Below are 17,723 nucleotides of genomic sequence, written 5' to 3' on the forward strand. Positions count from 1 at the left end.
TTCTCAAACAATCCTGAAATCCTCAGTCAGGTGATCCCAAGGTTGGCCTGCTCCGACTAAAGGGATCTATGCTGGAAAATGAAGACTGGGGAGGCACACCTTTCAGAAAGAGGCAGCAATCATCAAAAAGAAAGTATTAGGGAGGCTGAGAGACCAGCTGATTCCCCTGTGGTCTACATCCACCTTAGCTGCCCCAAACAGCACCAGCCACTCCCTCCCTGTTTTCGAGGCCATCCTAGTCCCCATTCCCCTGTACCAGCCTTATTATTCTTTCTGCTTCCCCAAAATATTAGAAAATATTTTCCATTGCTTCTAATCCTGCCATCACCTCACCACTCTCCTGATGAACAGAATGTTACTTCTGGTCTTCATCCTTCTTGGGTTCAGTCTCAACCTCTTCCTCTTATTTACAGTCCTCCCATCAATCCCAACAGGATCCCAGAGGCGCTGGCTAGCCTGCCCCAGCCTTGCTTTGTGCCTACCCTTCCCTCACGTCCCTGGGGATTTTCTGCGGCCCCAGCTGAAGGCCTAGCCTCCATCTTCATCCTTCTTTCCTCTGCTTCCCCACGTCCTAGAACCCATTCTCCTGAACTCTCTCCTCAAGCACCTCCCCATTTTAAGAGCAGAAAGAGATCTGGGATATCCTTCTTATGCATCTTCCTTTTTTTTTTTTTAATCGATGGGAAATCTTAGGCCCAGAGAAAGGTAGTGAGTGACTTGCCCAAGGTCACACAGTTGTTACAGATTGTCTTGGCGGCAGAGCCAGGGTTGGGACAAAGGGGCTTCTGCTCTCCCTGTTTCTTGGACTACCCAGCACTGGGTGGGGGTCAGAAACGTCTCTTCCCTCAGGAGACAATACCCCCTCCTCACATCAGGAGACTGTGCGGGGAAACGAAGGACGGAGTCTCAAGAGGTCTTAGGGGGGCATCCAGGGCTTCCAAAGGGAGCAAGCAGTGAGTCTGAGGAAGGGGCCTGTCGCACGCCAAACATCCCAGGAGGGGAAACTGTGCCCCCCGCCTTTCCCCTAGACCCACGGTTCCCACGTCTCTCGCCCTTCTGTTCTTTCCCGACCTTTCTCCACAAACGCACCCTTCACTTCATCCTTTCCCCTTCCTCACCCAGTCCCGCAACTCCAGTTCTCCTCAGCACCCGCCCCCCCCGCCATCCTCCATCATGGCCTCCCCCGCCCCTTCCCCCCCAAATCCCCGCCCCCTCCCCCCTCCTGGGCTCCTCTCCCTAACCCCTCGTTCCCCTCGCTCTGCCCCGGGGTCCCGGGTACCCCTGGCGGCCTCCCTGCCCCCCTGGCCCCGGCCCGGGCCGCCGGGGGCGCTGTGGGACCGCCCCGGGCCCCGCCACCCCCGCGCGGGGACGTTACCATGCCAGAGCCTCGGAGCAGCTGGGCCGGCTCGGCCCACCCGCCAGTAAAAGCCGCTCTGATTGGCCGACCGCAGCCGGGAAGGCGGGGCCAGTGGGGGGTCGCACCCCTTGGTGGCCGGGGCTCCGGTCGCTCCCACCGACCAGCCGGATCCTCCACCGGCCCGGAGAGCCCGGGCCCGGCCCCGCCCCCGGCGCGGAGAGCCAGGCCCCGCCCCCGCGCCGCCGGCTCCGGGGTCCGCCTACTGGGGGCGGGGCACGCCTGCTCCGGGTTCTGACTGCACGAGGGCCGACACAGGCCTGCAGCTGGCGGCCTGAACGCGGAGCTGGACCTCTGAGCACGCGCCCGCTACTCCCCTGCTTTTCCGCCCTGCCGGCAGGCCTCCAACCTCCGCCCTCCGCCTTCGCGCTGGGCTGCCCGAGCGCACGGAGCGGCTCTTGCGCTTGCTCCGAGGACCAGAGGCCGAACCCAAGTATTCATTCCGAATATAGGGGTATCTTTGCACTTCGCACGGCGTTTTTTGGTTTAATGCATAGTTATTTTTAGCACTTCAATTCTCATTCAACAGCTATTTATTTTGAACTCCTGTTAATGTGCCGGGAAGTGTGCAGGCACTGGGCAAATAGTGGGAAAAATAAAAGTGAACAGATCTCTGGAAATTCCTGCCCTCATGCGTTGTACACGTGCTTCTCACGTGACTCCAATGCTTCATTTGAGATTGGCTCCCACCGTGTGGTGAAATAGTGAGGTCAGGAGCCCAACTCATTTTAGGAATAAAGATGTGAGGTAGATATTATGTTGCACAGATAAAGGAATTATGCTGCTGCTGCTAAGTCGCTTCAGTCGTGTCCAACTGTGCGACCCCATAGACAGCTGCCCACCAGGCTTCCCTGTCCCTGGGATTCTCCAGGGAAGAATACTGGAGTGGGTTGCCATTTCCTTCTCCAATGCATGAAAGTGAAAAGTGAAAGTGAAGTCGTGTCCGTCTCTTAGCAACCCCATGGACTGCAGCCCACCAAGCTCCTCCGCCGTGGGATTTTCCAATCAAGAGTACTGGAGTGGGTTACCATTACCTTCTCCGAAAGGAATTATAACCTAAAGCTATTTAATGACTGTTCAACGTCTCAGGGCTAGTAACTTATAGAGCTCCAGGCATTTGGGTGCAGAAAGGTGGAACATCTTCCCTCCAAAGCCCAGGTAAAGGTGTTTCCTTTTTTCTTTCTTTATTCACACTTAGCTGAGCCTGTGCTCTGTGCTTGGTACTATGCTAGATCTTGAAGATACAAAGAACTCTCACCTGCGTCCAATTGCCAGAAGCTGAGAGCCTAGCCGTTGAGAGAGAGGAAAACAACCAATAGGAAGTAGAAGTTCTAAAGGTGACAAAACAGGAGGAAAGGAAGAGAGTCATTCTTAAGGTCACTGCAGAGAGAAACTTCATTTGGAGGGAGTTGGTTTGGGAGTGTTTTTTTGGCAGCATACAGCTTGTGAGGATCTTAGTTCCTGAGCCAGGGTTGGAACCTCTGTCGGCTGTAGTGGAAGGGACGACCCTAACTACTGGACCACCAGGGAATTCGCAAACCATGTGGTTTTCATTGTAATACTGCTGCTGCTGTTAAGTCACTTCAGTCGTGTCCAACTCTGTGCGACCCCATAGACGGCAGCCCACCAGGCTCCCTCGTTCCTGGGATTCTCTAGGCAAGAACACTGGAGTGGGTTGCCATTTCCTTCTCCAGTGCATGAGAGTGAAAAGTGAAAGTGAAGTCACTAGGTCGTGTCCGACTCTCAGCGACCCCATGGACTGCAGCCTTCCAGGCTCCTCCGTCCAAGGGATTTTCTAGGCAAGAGTACTGGAGTGGGGTGCCATTGCCTTCTCCGCATTGTAATGCTGCTTCTGCTAAGTCACTTCAGTCGCGTCGGACTCTCTGCGACTCCATAGACTAGATGGGCTCAAATGAGGGTCTAGTCCTGTTGCTTTCAGATGTTATTATTGAGACCTCTAGGCATAACAGAATGGTTCAGGGGCTCCATAAACTTTTATGAATCATATTTTATTTTTACAGTTTTTTAAAATGAGATAATTTTTAAGAATACATAGACACAGCAGAGCCCTTCCTCCATCATCTCTACCTCCTCAGCCATATTCAGCTCTTTTAAACTGTGTCCGACCCTCAGCTACCCCATGGACTGCAGCCTTCCAGGCTCCTCCGTTGGTGGGATTTTCCAGGCAAGAGTACTGGAGTGGGGCGCCATTGAGGCTAGGGGCTGCTATTTTCTACTGTAGGACTCAGGATTCCCAAAATTGTAATTTAGAGTCTGGCCTTTTAGGTAGGTCCTTAGTAAAGTATATTTGTTAAGTTAGGAGTTTAGAAGGTATTTTCTTTAACAGTGTGTTGCCTTAGTTTGTAACATTAAGATACGTAGTGTGTGAGTTTCCATCTGTAATCTTGTGGAAGGCCCCACAAATAATAGGAGCAGGATTGAGAATTTAACTCTTTCCCCTTCCTCTCTCCCCACTGCTCATACCTTCTTCTTATCTCCTATCTGCCAAATTAAATTTGATGATTTTTGTTAGTTCAATTTTCAGTTCTTACGATGCTGTGACTACATATGCTATTCACAATTGAGCCTTGTGAAAAACTTTGATTACTCTTCCTTTCCTGCACTTTTTATGTTTCCTGGAATTAGTAATTATCTTGTTTTTTCACTTGTTTAGTTTTTTATGTGTTTATCACAAAATCTGCCTCAGAATCTTCCTGCAGATGCCTAAATCTCTTCTCAGAATGTGTAGATACAGGAGATATCCTATCAATTTCATCTTCTTGATGATATCTGGAGCCTTCTGACCTGCTCCAATATGTTTATCCTGCCACTCCCTTGCTTCACCTAGCATCTCCTTTCTCATCCTTCTAGGCATTTTCTTTGCCTCTCTCCTTTGTTAGGTCTTTTATTTGCCATTTTCTATATCTTTCTCTTTTTTAACTTATTCCCTCTCGAGGAGACCATCTTCTAGAAGCTTCCTCAGAAAGGAGAAGGTAAATTATTTGGAAACTGCACATTTGACATTACCATTATTCTGTTCTGACACTTGCTCTATTGTTTGGCTTGGCCTGAATTTCTTTGAAATTATGATGGCACTGTGCTATTACTTTCTAGCTTCCATCACTGCTCTTGAGATGTCTGAAGTCTTTTAACTCCTTATCCTTCATAAGTGACTTTCCCCCTCCCTCTGAACCTCTCCTTGTCTTCAGTTTTCTGAAATGACAGTGATATGTCTGGGAGAGGCTATTTGTAGTGCTGGGCACTCAATGACTTCTGGGAAATAATCTTTCTTAAAATTTTATTTATTTATTTGACTGCACTAGGTCTTAGTTGCAGCACAAGGGATCTTTAGTTGTGGCATGCGAACTCTTAGATGTGGCATGTGGGATCTAGTTCCTCAACCAGGGATCGAACCTAGGCCCCCTGCAGGGAAGTCCCCTGGGAAATAATCTTGACTCATCCCATTTGTGATTTCCTTCCTGCCATTTTCTCTCATTTCTGTTTTGTAACTCCTATAATTCAGATGGAAGAGGAAATGGCAACCCTCTCCAATGTTCTTGCCTGGGAAATCCCATGGACCAAGGAGCCCAGTGGCCGACAGTCCATGGGGTCTCAAAGAGTCAGACACCGCTGAGCACGTGCACACATCTCTGACACTATTAATGATCCTTTTGTTTAAATTTTCTTCTTTCACATAATTGCTGTTTTCTCTAAATTTCTTTTTCTGTGATTTTGGTTTCTTTCATGTATATTCTTTGCTCTTATAATCCTTTGTTGTCTGCTCACATTAAGGATGGGTTACCAAAATCCCAGTTAGAAGCAGTTGTGCTCTGTGGGCTCAGGTACGTGAGTGGACTTGTCTCTAAGAACGTCACTGTGGGGAACCTCTAGAGTCCCATCTTTAGGCCTGCCTTCTCTGGGTGGTCAGCAGTCTGGCACAACCAATTCCATTTGCCATATGGTTTCCACACTACAGTCATAGGATTCACCCTTCTCTGTTCTGTCAGAAACCACTCATCTAGCTTCCTAAAGTATTTCACTCTTGTCTCCTCTCCTGTTTTCCTATCTTTGTGCATTTATGCCCTAAAAAACAAATCCCTTTGCTATAGTTTTAGTGTATTTTTAGTAGAGCAAGATTAGATACATGTGTTCAATCTACCATTTTTACCCAGAAACTTTAAATATCTTTTAACTATTTGTAAAACAGTAGTTTACAAATATGAACATTCAGATGTCCTACATTGCAAATTTTTGGGCTTGTCAAAACAGGCTTGTTGACGTTGAATGATTTTATAATGGAGATATGAAGTTGAACTTACAAATGTGTTCTAATAAGACATTGCTTGTGTCTGTTTTAGATAGTGAAGTTCTACAAAAGGCTGTGCTTGCCAAAGGGGGTCGGCTGGGTTTTTTTAAAAATAATTTTATGCATTTCTTTTTATTTCTTTTGACTGTTCTGAGTCTTCATAGCTGTGCAGGCTTTTCCCTAGTTGTTGCAAACGGAAGCTAGTCTCTAGTGTGGCACACACGCTTCTCATCGCAGTGGCCTCTCTTGTTGCAGAGTAGGGGCCCTAGGGCGTGTGGGCTTCAATAGTTGCAGCTCCCAGGCTCTCGAGCACAGGCTCAGTAGTTGTGGCACGCAGGCTTTGTTGCTCCTTGGTGTGTAGGATCTTCCCGGACCAGGGATTGAACCGGTGTCTCCTACGTTGGCAGGTGGATTCTTAACCACTGAGCTACTAGGGAAGCCCCCAGCTGCTTTTTTAAAGGTTTGCAAACATCTCTTTTGAGCTGGTGATCAACTAGTGTGACCCTTGAACTGTGGTGAAGGTTCTGCTATTGGCCTGCATGAGAGAGGGGCTTGGAGGAGGGAGTGTCCCAGCCCCAATGGTAAAGGGGATGAAATAGGGAAGACTTGCCACCTGAGGAAAGAGAAAGAGTTCCTTCCTTATACCTTCCTGACTAACTTCCAGTCCTTTGTGCTGTCTGCCCACAATCCCTCCACAGCCTTAAACATTATAGAACATTAGATTTTTAGAAATCAGTTTGGGGGACGTCTCTGAAGCCTCTACTGAGCCTATACCCCATAGAGCCCATGCTCCACAAAAAGAGAAGCCATTGCAATGAGAAGCCAATGCACTGCAACTAGAAAAAGGCTGTGCGTGGCAACAAAGACCCAGTGCAGTCAAGAATAAGTGATTTTTAAGGTTTAAAAAATATATAAAAGTCACCTTTGGGATTTCTCTTGTGGTCCAGTGGCTAAGACTCTGCACTCCCAATGCAAGGGGCCTGGGTTTGATCCCTAGTTATTAGGGAACTAGAGCCCCCACACAACAAATAAGACCCAGTACAGCCAAATAAATAAATATATATATATTTTAAATCAGCTTCATTGACATATAGTTTAAAGTCACCAATTTGAAGTGTAGGGTGCAGTGAATTAATCATGACGTAAAACAGTCCCTTCCCTCAGAGACCTTCTTTGTTCCATTTTGCAGTCAGTTGAATCTCCCTTATCTGGCTCCTGGCATCAACTAACCTCCTTTCTGTCACAATAGTTTTACATTTCTAGAATTTCATGTAAGTGGAATTATATAGTTTGTAGTAGTCTGTGTCTACCTTCTTTCGCTTGGTACAAAGCTTTTGAGATTATTCATGTTGCTGCATGTATCAGTAGTTCATTCCTTTTGAAAAATATGAAGTGGTACATTTCATTGTTTATCCACTTACCAGTTGATGGACATTTAGGTTGTTTATAGTTTTGAGCTATAACAAATAGAGCTGTTTATGAATATTTGTGTATAGGTCTTTGTGTGGACATGTTTTAATTTCTCTTGGGTGAATACTTAGGAATGGGCTTGCTGAATTGTAGGGAATAGATATTTAACTTAAAAAAAAAAACAAAACTGCCAAACAGCTTTCTAAAGTGGCCATACCATTTTACATCCTCACCAGTAATAAACGAGGGTTTCACATTCCAACATCCTCCTCAACACTTGGTATGCTCACACTTTTTATTGTGCCTAACAAGTTGTGGTTTTGTGTGTATTTCAGTAATGACTAATGATGTTGAGAATCTTTTTATTACTTATTTACCTTTTGAGAACCTTCTCTTTTTTTAAGATTTATTTGTTTATTTTTGGCTGTGCTGGCTCTTGCACTACCTGCAGCCTTTCTCTAGTTGCAGCAAGCGGGGACTACTCTGCTGCGGTGTGGGCTCCTCACTGGGGATGGCTTCTCTCTGCATGGACTTCAGTAGTTGTGGTTCCCGGGCTCTGGAGCACAGGCTCAGTAGTTGTGGCACACAGGCTTAGTTACCCCTTGGCCTGTGGGATCTTCCTAGACCAGGGATCAAGCCGTATCCTCTGCACTGGCAGGCGAATTCTTAACCACTGGACCACCAGGGAAGCCCCTGAATATCTTCAGTGAGGTGTCTATTCACATCTTCTACCCATTTAACAACTGGATTGTTTCCCTTTTTGCAATTGAGTCTTAGTGGTTCTTTATATATTCTGGATACAAGCTCTTTACCAAGTACATGTTTTGCAAATAATTTTTTTCCTGTCAAAGGCTTCTGTTTTATTTTCTTTTATGTCTATATCAGGTCTGTGCTTTTATAATATTCTGTCTTGTTTTTGTAGCAAAATAATGCTAACTGCATAAAATGATTTGAGAAGTGTCCCGTTACTGTTCAACTTTCTCAAAGCATGTATATAGAATTGTATGTAGAGTGTATATAGTGTATGTTTTCCTTAAATCTTTGGCAAAATTTACCAATGAAGTTATCTGGGGCTGGAGTCTTCCTTAAGGGAAAGGTTTTTAATTACAATTTCTTTAGTAGATATAGGGTTTTTCAGGGTTTTGCTTTCTTATTGAGCTTTAATAGGTTGTATCACTTCATGGGAAATAGATGGGGAAACAGTGGAAACAGTGTCAGACTTTATTTTGGGGGGCTCCAAAATCACTGCAGATGGTGATTGCAGCCATGAAATTAAAAGACGCTTACTCCTTGGAAGAAAAGTTATGACCAACCTAGATAGCATATTGAAAAGCAGAGACATTACTTTGCCGACTAAGGTCCATCTAGTCAAGGCTATGGTTTTTCCTGTGGTCATGTATGGATGTGAGAGTTGGACTGTGAAGAAGGCTGAGCGCCAAAGAATTGATGCTTTTGAAGTGTGGTGTTGGAGAAGACTCTTGAGAGTCCCTTGGACTGCAAGGAGATCCAACCAGTCCATTCTGAAGGAGATCACTCCTGGGATTTCTTTGGAAGGAATGATGCTAAAGCTGAAACTCCAGTACTTTGGCCACCTCATGCGAAGAGTTGACTCATTGGAAAAGACTCTGATGCTGGGAGGGATTGGGGGCAGGAGGAGAAGGGGACGACAGAGGATGAGATGGCTGGATGGCATCACGGACTCGATGGATGTGAGTCTGAGTGAACTCCGGGAGTTGGTGATGGACAGGGAGGCCTGGCATGCCTGGGGTCGCAAAGAGTTGGACACGACTGAGCGACTGAACTGAACTGACTGATCCTTCAAGGAATTTGTCTATTTCATCTAATTTATCAAGTTCATTGGCATAAAGTTTTTCCATAATACTCTCATTATTTCCCACTATAGAGTCTGTAGTGATGTCCCCTTTATTATTCCTGATGTTGGTAAATTATGTCTTTTTTTCCCCCCTGGTAAAAGCTGGATAGAGCTTTATCAATTTATTAATCTTTTCAAAGAACCACATTTGGGTGATTGCATTGATTTTCTCTATCTTTGTTTTATTTATTTACTCTTATCCATACGATTCCCTTCTGCTTCAGTTTCTTTTGTAATTACTTATCTAGTTTCTTACCCTAAGCACTGCTTTAGCAGCATCCTACACATTTTAATATGTCGTTTTCACTTTCACTCAGTTCAGAATATTTCATAATTCTCTTTGTCATGTCTTCTTTGATTCATGAGTTGTATAGAAGTGTGTTGTTTAATTTGCAAACATTTGGGAATTTTCCCAGATATCTCTTTAATTATTGGCTTATGGTTTAATTCCATTGTGATGTGAGAACAGATTTTGTATGATTCTAATCTTAAGCTTATTGATATTTGTTTCATGGTACAGATTAGTATTCCATATGCATTTGGAAATAAGGCATCCTGCTGTTGTTTGGTGGTGTGTTCTATAAATGTCAATTGAGTCAGGTTGGTTGACAGTATTTTTGAAAACCTCTATATCCTTGCTTTTTTTTTTCTCTACTTTTCCCAATTCCTGAAAGAGAAGCATTGAAGTCTCTAACAGAAATTGTGGATTTATCCATTTCTCCTTTCACTTCTGTAAGTTTTTTGCTTCATGTATTTTGAAGCTGTTATTAGGTTCAAATACATATAGGAGTAAATCACTTTTATTAGTTGACACCTCTATCATGGAATTTATGGATTTAAAAAAGACAGCTCCCTTTTTAACTTTGCTAATCTTTCTTGTTCTAAAATCTGAAATTGGGACTTCCCTGGCTGTCCAAGTTTCCATTGTAGCAGGTGCTAGTTTAATCCCTGGTCAGGGAAAGAAGATCCCACATGCCATGCCATGTGGGCAAAAAGTAAAAAATAAAATAAAATCTGAAATTGATGTAGTCACTCTAGCTTTCTTTTGACTAGTATTGGCATAGGTTCTTTCTTTCCATCTTTTAACCTATGTGTGTCATTTTATTTAAAGTGTGTTTCTTGTAGACAGAACATAGTTTGAGTCTTGGGTTTTTCTTAATTGAATCTTATAATCTTTTAATTAGCTTATTTAGATCATCTATTTGTGATTTAATTATCAGTATGATCATCTTTAAAAGAAAGAAAAAGTAGAGAGGGAGAGAAAGGAAAAAAGAGGAAAGGACCCCAGACGGGGAATCAGAAAAGCAGGTTGAGGTCCTGATTCTGTACTTGCCAGCTCTGTAACTTTAGATAAATCTCATAACTCTGAGCCTCAGCTGGCTCTCAAACATGTTTGTAAGGATGAATAAGTTATTTGTAAACTACAACATGCTCTGAAATCACAAGGGATTAAAGGAACCCAGGGTCAGATGTATAGATAGGAATCCATAAAGCAGGATGTGAGTACCTCAAAGGCAGAACTAGGTCTCACTCTTCTGTATTTCTAGCACCTAGCTCCATGCCTGAAACATTAAATGTTACCAATAAGTGTTCATTGCATGAATGAGACAATGAAAGAATTAACTTTGAATAAGCTTGAGCCATAGGGGAAGCCCATAGTGAATGAATGGTAGTATGTAAAAGACAGGTGGGTGTCAGGTGACATGTTTTTAAGTGGCTATGGCACTGCTGAGAACTGAACGTACAGTGTTTAATCCTTATCTGTTAAATGTTTCAGTAGCACAGAAGAATAATTTGCACATATATGTATTTTTCTTACATATTCATTAATTCAACAAATGTTTATTAAGTGCCTATTGTATGCCGGGCAAAGTTCTAGTCCTGGGCATGAAACAATGTCCATTTTAATCATTTGTTTTAAAAAGGCCTCTGGTAATGATGATTATCTTCAGTGAAAGTATTGATTAAGCCCTGACTCTTGGTGTAAATTGAAATGTATTCCCATTAGTTATTGGTTGGTTGTAATTTTTTTTTAAAAAACTTCTTTGGGAAAATAACTTTTTCTAACTTTTTCCCCTACTTTTAGCCATTAATATTAGTTTGGGAGCATAACATTTAATGATTTTTTAAAAAGCAGTAGGCCAAGTTAATATATATTAGGTGATGGATATGGATAAAAAGCTAGATAATCAAGCAGATAGATGACAGGGAGTCATTCTTCCAATCAACTTGATGATGTCATTGGAAGAAAGAAGGTCAGTTGGAACCTGTCACCTGGCAGTTAGTTACGGGGAGCTGCAGCTAGGAAGAGGGGTCAGGAGCTGCCCTGGAGTCCTTAACCCCCAAGCAGCCAACACTGTGTGTTCAGGCCCCTGCACCAGAGACACAGGACATCTTTGTGACTAACAGAGTGATCCAAGATGGAGAAAGATAAACCCCCACAGTTGGTGACCCCTGCATCAGTGAAAGCCATCATCTCAAGGATTGAGGCTGCCCAGCTAACTCGGGCTCAGGAGGTAACCCCAGAGATGAAAATGTCACCTTTCTGTTGGGGTCTAATGGGGAGGCCAGGGACTGATGCCAGATTTGGGCAAGATTCCAGCTCTGGGCCCTTGTGGGGCCTCAGGATCCTCAGCAAGCTGGGTTTGTGGATAGCTTAGTGCAAAATATTCACCTCCTATAGATTGGCCTCTGGAGGGTGAGCTGGAATCAAACCATGCCCTCCCCCCGAGGCCAGCAATGGGTCCAGGAAGAGGACACCCCAAGGGAAGCCCTAGGATGGCCCTGAGACCATGGTGGTGGGTCCTACCAGGGCAGAAGGGGCCCAGAGTTCATGATTTCAGGTCTGTTCTTGGCAACCTATCAGAATCTCCCCAAGCTGAGCCCTAGAAACTCACAGAGAAATAGCCAAAGATTCTACTCATCCTGCACATGAGCCTTAGTGCATTTTTTAATGGGAACCTCTGATCCTTGCTTCCCTTGTGGCTCAGCTGATAAAGAATGTAGGAGACATACACCTGCAATGTAGGAGACCCAGGTTCAATCCCTGGGTGGGGCAGATCCCCTGGAGAGGGGAAAGGCTACTCACTCCAGTATTCTTGCCTGGAGAATTCCATGAACTGTATAGTCCATGGGGTCACAAAGAATCAGACACAACTGAGCAACTTTCACTTTCACTTTTCTGATCCTTGGGTTTCTTGGGGCCTCATTTTTCTAGTCTCTTGCCTCTGGATCCTTGTAGGGAGAGATGTCCAGAAGTCCCTGGCAAATTCTAAAATTCTGAGGAAATGTTCACTGTGGATTTTTAGTATTCTCTCCTTGACCTGGTCTTAATAATTGAAATGAGAGTAATTAAAGCTAACACTTACTTTCTGTGCCAGGTGCTGACCTAAGTGCTTTACAAATACTGGCTCATTTAATCTTTACTAAAACTCTGTGACATAGTTATTATAATGATCCCCACTTTACAAATAAGAAAACTGAGGCCCCAAGAGATTAACCGCCTTGTCTAAGATCACATGACTAGGACATGGCATCTGGTGCCAGAGTTTACTTTCCTAAACACTACAATCTGCTGCTTCCCGTGTAGAATATTTCTTCCCAGCTCTCAGAAATCTTGGACAATGTCAACTGTGTCATCAACCGCTTCCAGGAAGAATTAGGATATGATTTAAAAAAAAAGGCGAAACGTCCCCAGCCAGAGCAAAAGGGCAAGAACAGATTCATCTTGCTGGAGAAAATTTCCTCCTTCTCCAAAGATGCTAAGACTAAAGAGAAGCACTTGTATGAAATTCTTCACTGGCTAGGTGACTGGGGTGAGTTTTCAGGCTGGGTGCAGTCCTAAGGGCGGGTTCCTTCCCCTAGTAACTCTGGTTCCAGCTCACTCAACCTCCTTCTTTCCCCACCCTAGGCCAGCCTTGATGGGAGGGAAGGGCAGGGTGGTGGGTGCAGAAGGAGCAAAGGACACATCGTAGTGCCTCGCCAGTGAAAATATCGCCCACTCATGACATAGCACATCACCTCTGCTCCCTCGAGAGGCAAATGTGTCATTGTCCAAAACATAACAGATTGTGACATTAGATGCCTATGTGATGAAGCCTTATTGTATCTCATTTTTTAGCAAGACAGAAACTAAATGCAAACTCACACTACTTTTTTTCCACCTTTATTGAGATATAATTGACAAACAACATTGTATAAATGTTAAGTGTACATGTGATTATTTTATATATATATGTATATGTATGCAGTGAAATGATTATCACAATAACACATCACCTCACAGCTACCCGTTTTTTGTGTGTATGGTGAGAACATTTAAGATATTCTCTCTCAGCAAATTTCAGATATCGGATATTGCAGGTTAAGTTCCAGACCACCACAATAAAGTAAATATCACAATAAAGTGAATTATAAGAATTTTTTGGTTTCCCAGTGCATATAAAAGTTATGTTTTTATTATACTGTAGTCTATTAAGTGTACAATAGCATTATATCTAAGAAAACAATGTACATACCTTAATTGACAATACTTTATTGCTAAAAAATGCTAACCATCATCTGACCATGCAGGGTTTCCACAAACCTGCAGTTTTTAAAAAATGCAATATTTGCAAAGAGCAATAAAACAAAATGCAGTAAGACAAGCTGTGCCTGTATACAATACAGTGTTAACTGTAGTCACCATGCTGTATATTAGATCTCCAGAACTTATTCATCTTATAATTGAAAGTTCGTACCTTTAACCAGCATCTCCCCATTTCTCTCACTTAGCCTCTGATAACCACCAATTTACTCTCAGTTCAGCATTTTTTGATTTCCATTTCCCTGTCTGATTTATTTCACTTAGTGTAATACCCTCAAGGTCCATCCATATTGTCACAAGTGGCAGGATTTCCTTCTCTGTTGTGACTTAATAATATAGATCTTCCTTAGCTTATGATGGGTGTACATCCCAATAACCCTATCATAAGTTATAATACCATAAATCAAAAATGTACTTAATACACCTAACCTTCCCTAGTGGCTCAGAATCTGCCTGCAACACAGGAGACCTGGGTTCCATCCCTGGGTCGGGAAGATCCCCTGGAGAAGGGAATGGCAACCCACTCCAGTATTCTTGCCTGGAGAATTCCATGGACAGAGCAGCCTGGTAGGCTACAGTCCACGGACTCCCAGAGAGTTGGACACAATTGAGTGACCAGGACTTTCACTTTCACTTTAACCTACCAAACAGGTTAGCCTAGCCTACCTTATTCAGAACACTTCCATTAGCTTATCACCTAACACAAAGCCTATTTTATGATAAAGTGTTGGATATCTCACATAATTTATTGAAGACTATACTGAAAGTGAAAAACAGGATGACTGTATGCATACAGATGGTTGTAAGTCTGTCTGTTGTTTACTCCTGTGATTGTGTGGCTACTTAGAGCTGCAGTTTGCTGTTAGTGCCAGCATCATGGGAGTATCATACCATATATGGCTGGCATGGGAAAAGATAAAAATTCAAAGATTTTCTACGGAATGCATATCCCTTTCACATTGTAAAGTCACACAGTCAGAAGTTGGGGACTATCTGTATTTCTTTATAAACACCACATTTTCACTATCCGTTCATCCGCTGACTGACACAGGTTGCTTCCATGCCTTGACTCTTGTAACATGGGCTTCACTGAGCATGCGCGTGCAGATATCTCTTGGAGACGGTGATTTTGTTTCCTTTGGTTATATAGCCAGAAGTAGGCTTGCTGGATTATATGGTAATTCCATTTTAAATTTTTTGAGGCACCTCCGCAGTTTTCCAAAATGGTTATACCACGTTACACTCCCACAAACAGTGCACAAGGGCCCCTTTTCTTCGTGCCCTCACCAATACTTGTTATCTTGTATCTTTTACGTAATTGCCATCCTCACAGGTCTAATGTAATATATCATTGTGACTTTGATTTGCATTTCCCTAATGATTAGTGATGTTAAACACCTTTTCACATACCCATTGGCTATTTGTATATCTTCTTTAGAAAAATGTCTATTCATATCCTTTGTCCATTTTTTAATGTTTAAATATTTATTTATTTGATTGCATAGGGATCTTTGCTGTGTTACGCAGGTTCCATAGTTGGGGCTCTTAGGCTTAGTTGTTTTGAGGCATGTGGGATCTTAGTTCCCTGACCAGAGATTGAACCCACATTTTGCAGGGTGGATTTTTAATCACTGGACTACCAGGAAAGCCCCCTTTGTCCATTTTTAATCAGATTATTTGTTTTATTTTGCTCTCGAGGTTTATGAATTTCTTGGATATTTTGGATATTAACCCTTTATTAGATATATGATTTGTATATATTTCCTCCCATTCTGTAGGTTGAGCCTTTTCACTTTGTTGATCATTTCTTTTGCTGTACGGAAACTTTTTTAGTGTGATGTAGTTCCACTTATTTATTTTTGCTTTTGTTGCCTTGCTTTTGATGTCATATCCAAAAAAAAAAAAAAATCATTGCCAAGATGAGTATCAGGAAGTTTTTCCCCTAAGTTTTCTCCTAGGAGTTTTAAGGTTTGGGGGCTTATTTAATTCCTTTCAAGTTAATTTTTGTAAGTGGCATAAGACAGGAGTCTCCAATTTAATTCTTTTGCATGTGAATGTACAGGCTTACCAGCACCACTTACTGGAGAGATTATCCTTTCTTCATTGAGTGTTCTTGGTTCCCTTGGCAAATATTAGCTGACTGTATATGCATGGATTCATTTTTGAGCTCTTGATTCTGTCCCATTTGTCTATGTGTCTGTTTTTATGTCAGTGCCACACTGTTTTGTTTACTATAGCTATGTCAGTTCAGTTCAGTCGCTCAGTCATGTCCGACTCTTTGTAACCCCATGGACTGCAGCACACCAGGCTTCCCCGTCCATCACCAACTCCCAGAGCTTGCTCAAACTCATCTCCGTTGAGTTGGTGATGCCATCCAACCATCTCATCCTCTGTCGTCTCCTTCTCCTCCTGCCTTCAATCTTTCCCAGCATCAGGGTCTTTTCCAATGAGTCACTTCTTTGAATCAGATGGCCAAAGTATTGGAGTTTCAGCTTCAGCATCAGTCCTTCCAGTGAATATTCAAGACTGATTTCCTTTGTAATATAGCTTAAAATCAGGTAGTGTGATGCCTCCAACTTTGTCTTTGTTTCTCAAGAGTGCTTTGGCTCTTTGGGGTCTTTTGTGGCTCCATATGAATTTTAAGATTGTTCTCCTAGTTCTGTGGAAAATGCTACAGGATTTTGATAGAGATTGCACTGAATATATAGATGGCTTTGGGTAGTATAGACATTTTAACAATATCAATTCTTTTGATCCATGAACATGGGTTATCTTTCCATTTATATGTGTTTTCTTCAATTTCTTTCATTAATGTCTTATGGTTTTCACTGTAGAGATCTTTCACACACCCCAGTTAAATTTATTCCTACATATTTTGTTGTTTTGATGCTTTTTAAATGGGATTGTTTTCTTTATTGCTTTTTTAGATAATTAATTGTTAGTGTGTGGAAATGCAACTGATTTTTAATGTGTTGATTTTAGGTCCTGCAACTTTATTGAATTTATTAGTTCTAATACTTTTTTTGGTGGAGCATACTAGCTATTTCATAGAGGAACTCAAGGGTGACATTCAAAGCACTGAATGGATACTAGGCCAAAGAGCATGGATGCCAGCTGTAAGCAACTGGTATAGCCATTTGGGTGTGGACCAGCTGCATGCAGCCCTGGAACTGGGTGCTACCCCTCTTAAGATCCAGAGACCTCAGTCTGGTGTGAGATGGGGTGGATGCTGCAGTGGTGGAGGAAGATGGTATATGCATGTGCTCTAACCCTCCTCACATTGCCCTGCTCCTGAGAAGTGCTCAGTTCAGTGGTTCTTCAGCTGCCTCCAGAAACTAAGCAGAGCTGTTGACTCCAGTTAATTCATTTAATTGTCCAGATAGAATAAATAAGTAGGCTAGGCAATGAGCGTAGAAAAATAACAAGGCAGACACATGCTTGGCCTTGTAGTGCAACAATTCAATTTAGTATCTATGCATATTTTCTACATGGCAGGTCTCATGTTAATCATTTCACTTGTATTATCTCATTTAATCCATACCCAACCCTTTTTTGGCAAGGATACTAAGGCTCAGGGGAGTAAGTGATTTGCCCAACATCATACAGCTAATAAGAGGTTAAACTAATTTAACTTCAAAGCCTGCTGGGGTTACCCCCATGCTCTAGGGCTGTTTGGGGCTCCCTAGAGGACAGATTGTTATCAGCCTGAACCTCCCACTCTCTCTCAGGTGACAGCCTGACCTATGAGATCAAGAACAGGAAGAGTGAGGAGGAAGAGGAAGCCCTGGATGAATGGATCGAGGTGATGGAAAAAGTGTTACCTCTCTCCCTCATAGCCACCAAAGGAGGCATCGAGTCTCTCATTTCCCTTTGCTCTACTCTCATTGAAGGACAAAGGAAAGGGGCACAAAGTAGGTACCGGGAACAGCATGATTAGAAAAATAACTCTACTCCAGGGAAATATGGGGATCAGGAGTGTGCTGACTTGAGTTGAACTGGATCAAATAGGTCCAGACCCCTCTGGGCCCTACAGGTGCTGTGGAGCTGACAGACCCTGACAGGTAAGCTCTGAGGCCAGCAGAGTCCTCTCCCGACAGTATCTCCCCTGGCCTCATGTAACGCCCCAGCTCCTTAG

The 17,723-nt window shown here is 43.2% G+C and overlaps 2 protein-coding genes across 28 annotated transcripts in view; one reads left to right on the forward strand and one right to left on the reverse strand.

Moving 5' to 3' along the window:
• Nucleotides 1–1,733, reverse strand: part of PRPF40B (pre-mRNA processing factor 40 homolog B) — a 20,578-nt gene extending 18,845 nt beyond the window's left edge. For 14 of the 26 annotated variants that reach the window (XM_069580835.1, XM_069580836.1, XM_069580816.1 and 11 more), the window contains exon 1: nt 1,376–1,555. In XM_069580835.1, the coding sequence (XP_069436936.1) occupies nt 1,376–1,378 (3 nt within the window). In that variant the 5' untranslated portion in view covers nt 1,379–1,555. Of the gene's footprint in view, nt 1–1,375 lie in introns of all 26 variants that reach the window. The other 12 variants (XM_069580837.1, XM_069580828.1, XM_069580825.1 and 9 more) reach the window with 6 other exon arrangements.
• Nucleotides 1,644–17,723, forward strand: part of FAM186B (family with sequence similarity 186 member B) — a 26,036-nt gene continuing 9,956 nt past the window's right edge. The window contains exons 1-2 of one of the 2 annotated variants that reach the window (XM_069580839.1): nt 1,644–2,572; nt 17,317–17,499. In XM_069580839.1, coding sequence (XP_069436940.1) covers nt 17,394–17,499 — 106 coding nt within the window. In that variant the 5' untranslated portion in view covers nt 1,644–2,572; nt 17,317–17,393. Of the gene's footprint in view, nt 2,573–16,500; nt 17,500–17,723 lie in introns of those variants that run through there. The other variant, XM_069580841.1, reaches the window with a different exon arrangement.

Source organism: Ovis canadensis, chromosome 3, assembly GCF_042477335.2.
Source record: "Ovis canadensis isolate MfBH-ARS-UI-01 breed Bighorn chromosome 3, ARS-UI_OviCan_v2, whole genome shotgun sequence".
NCBI classification, from domain to species: domain Eukaryota; kingdom Metazoa; phylum Chordata; class Mammalia; order Artiodactyla; family Bovidae; genus Ovis; species Ovis canadensis.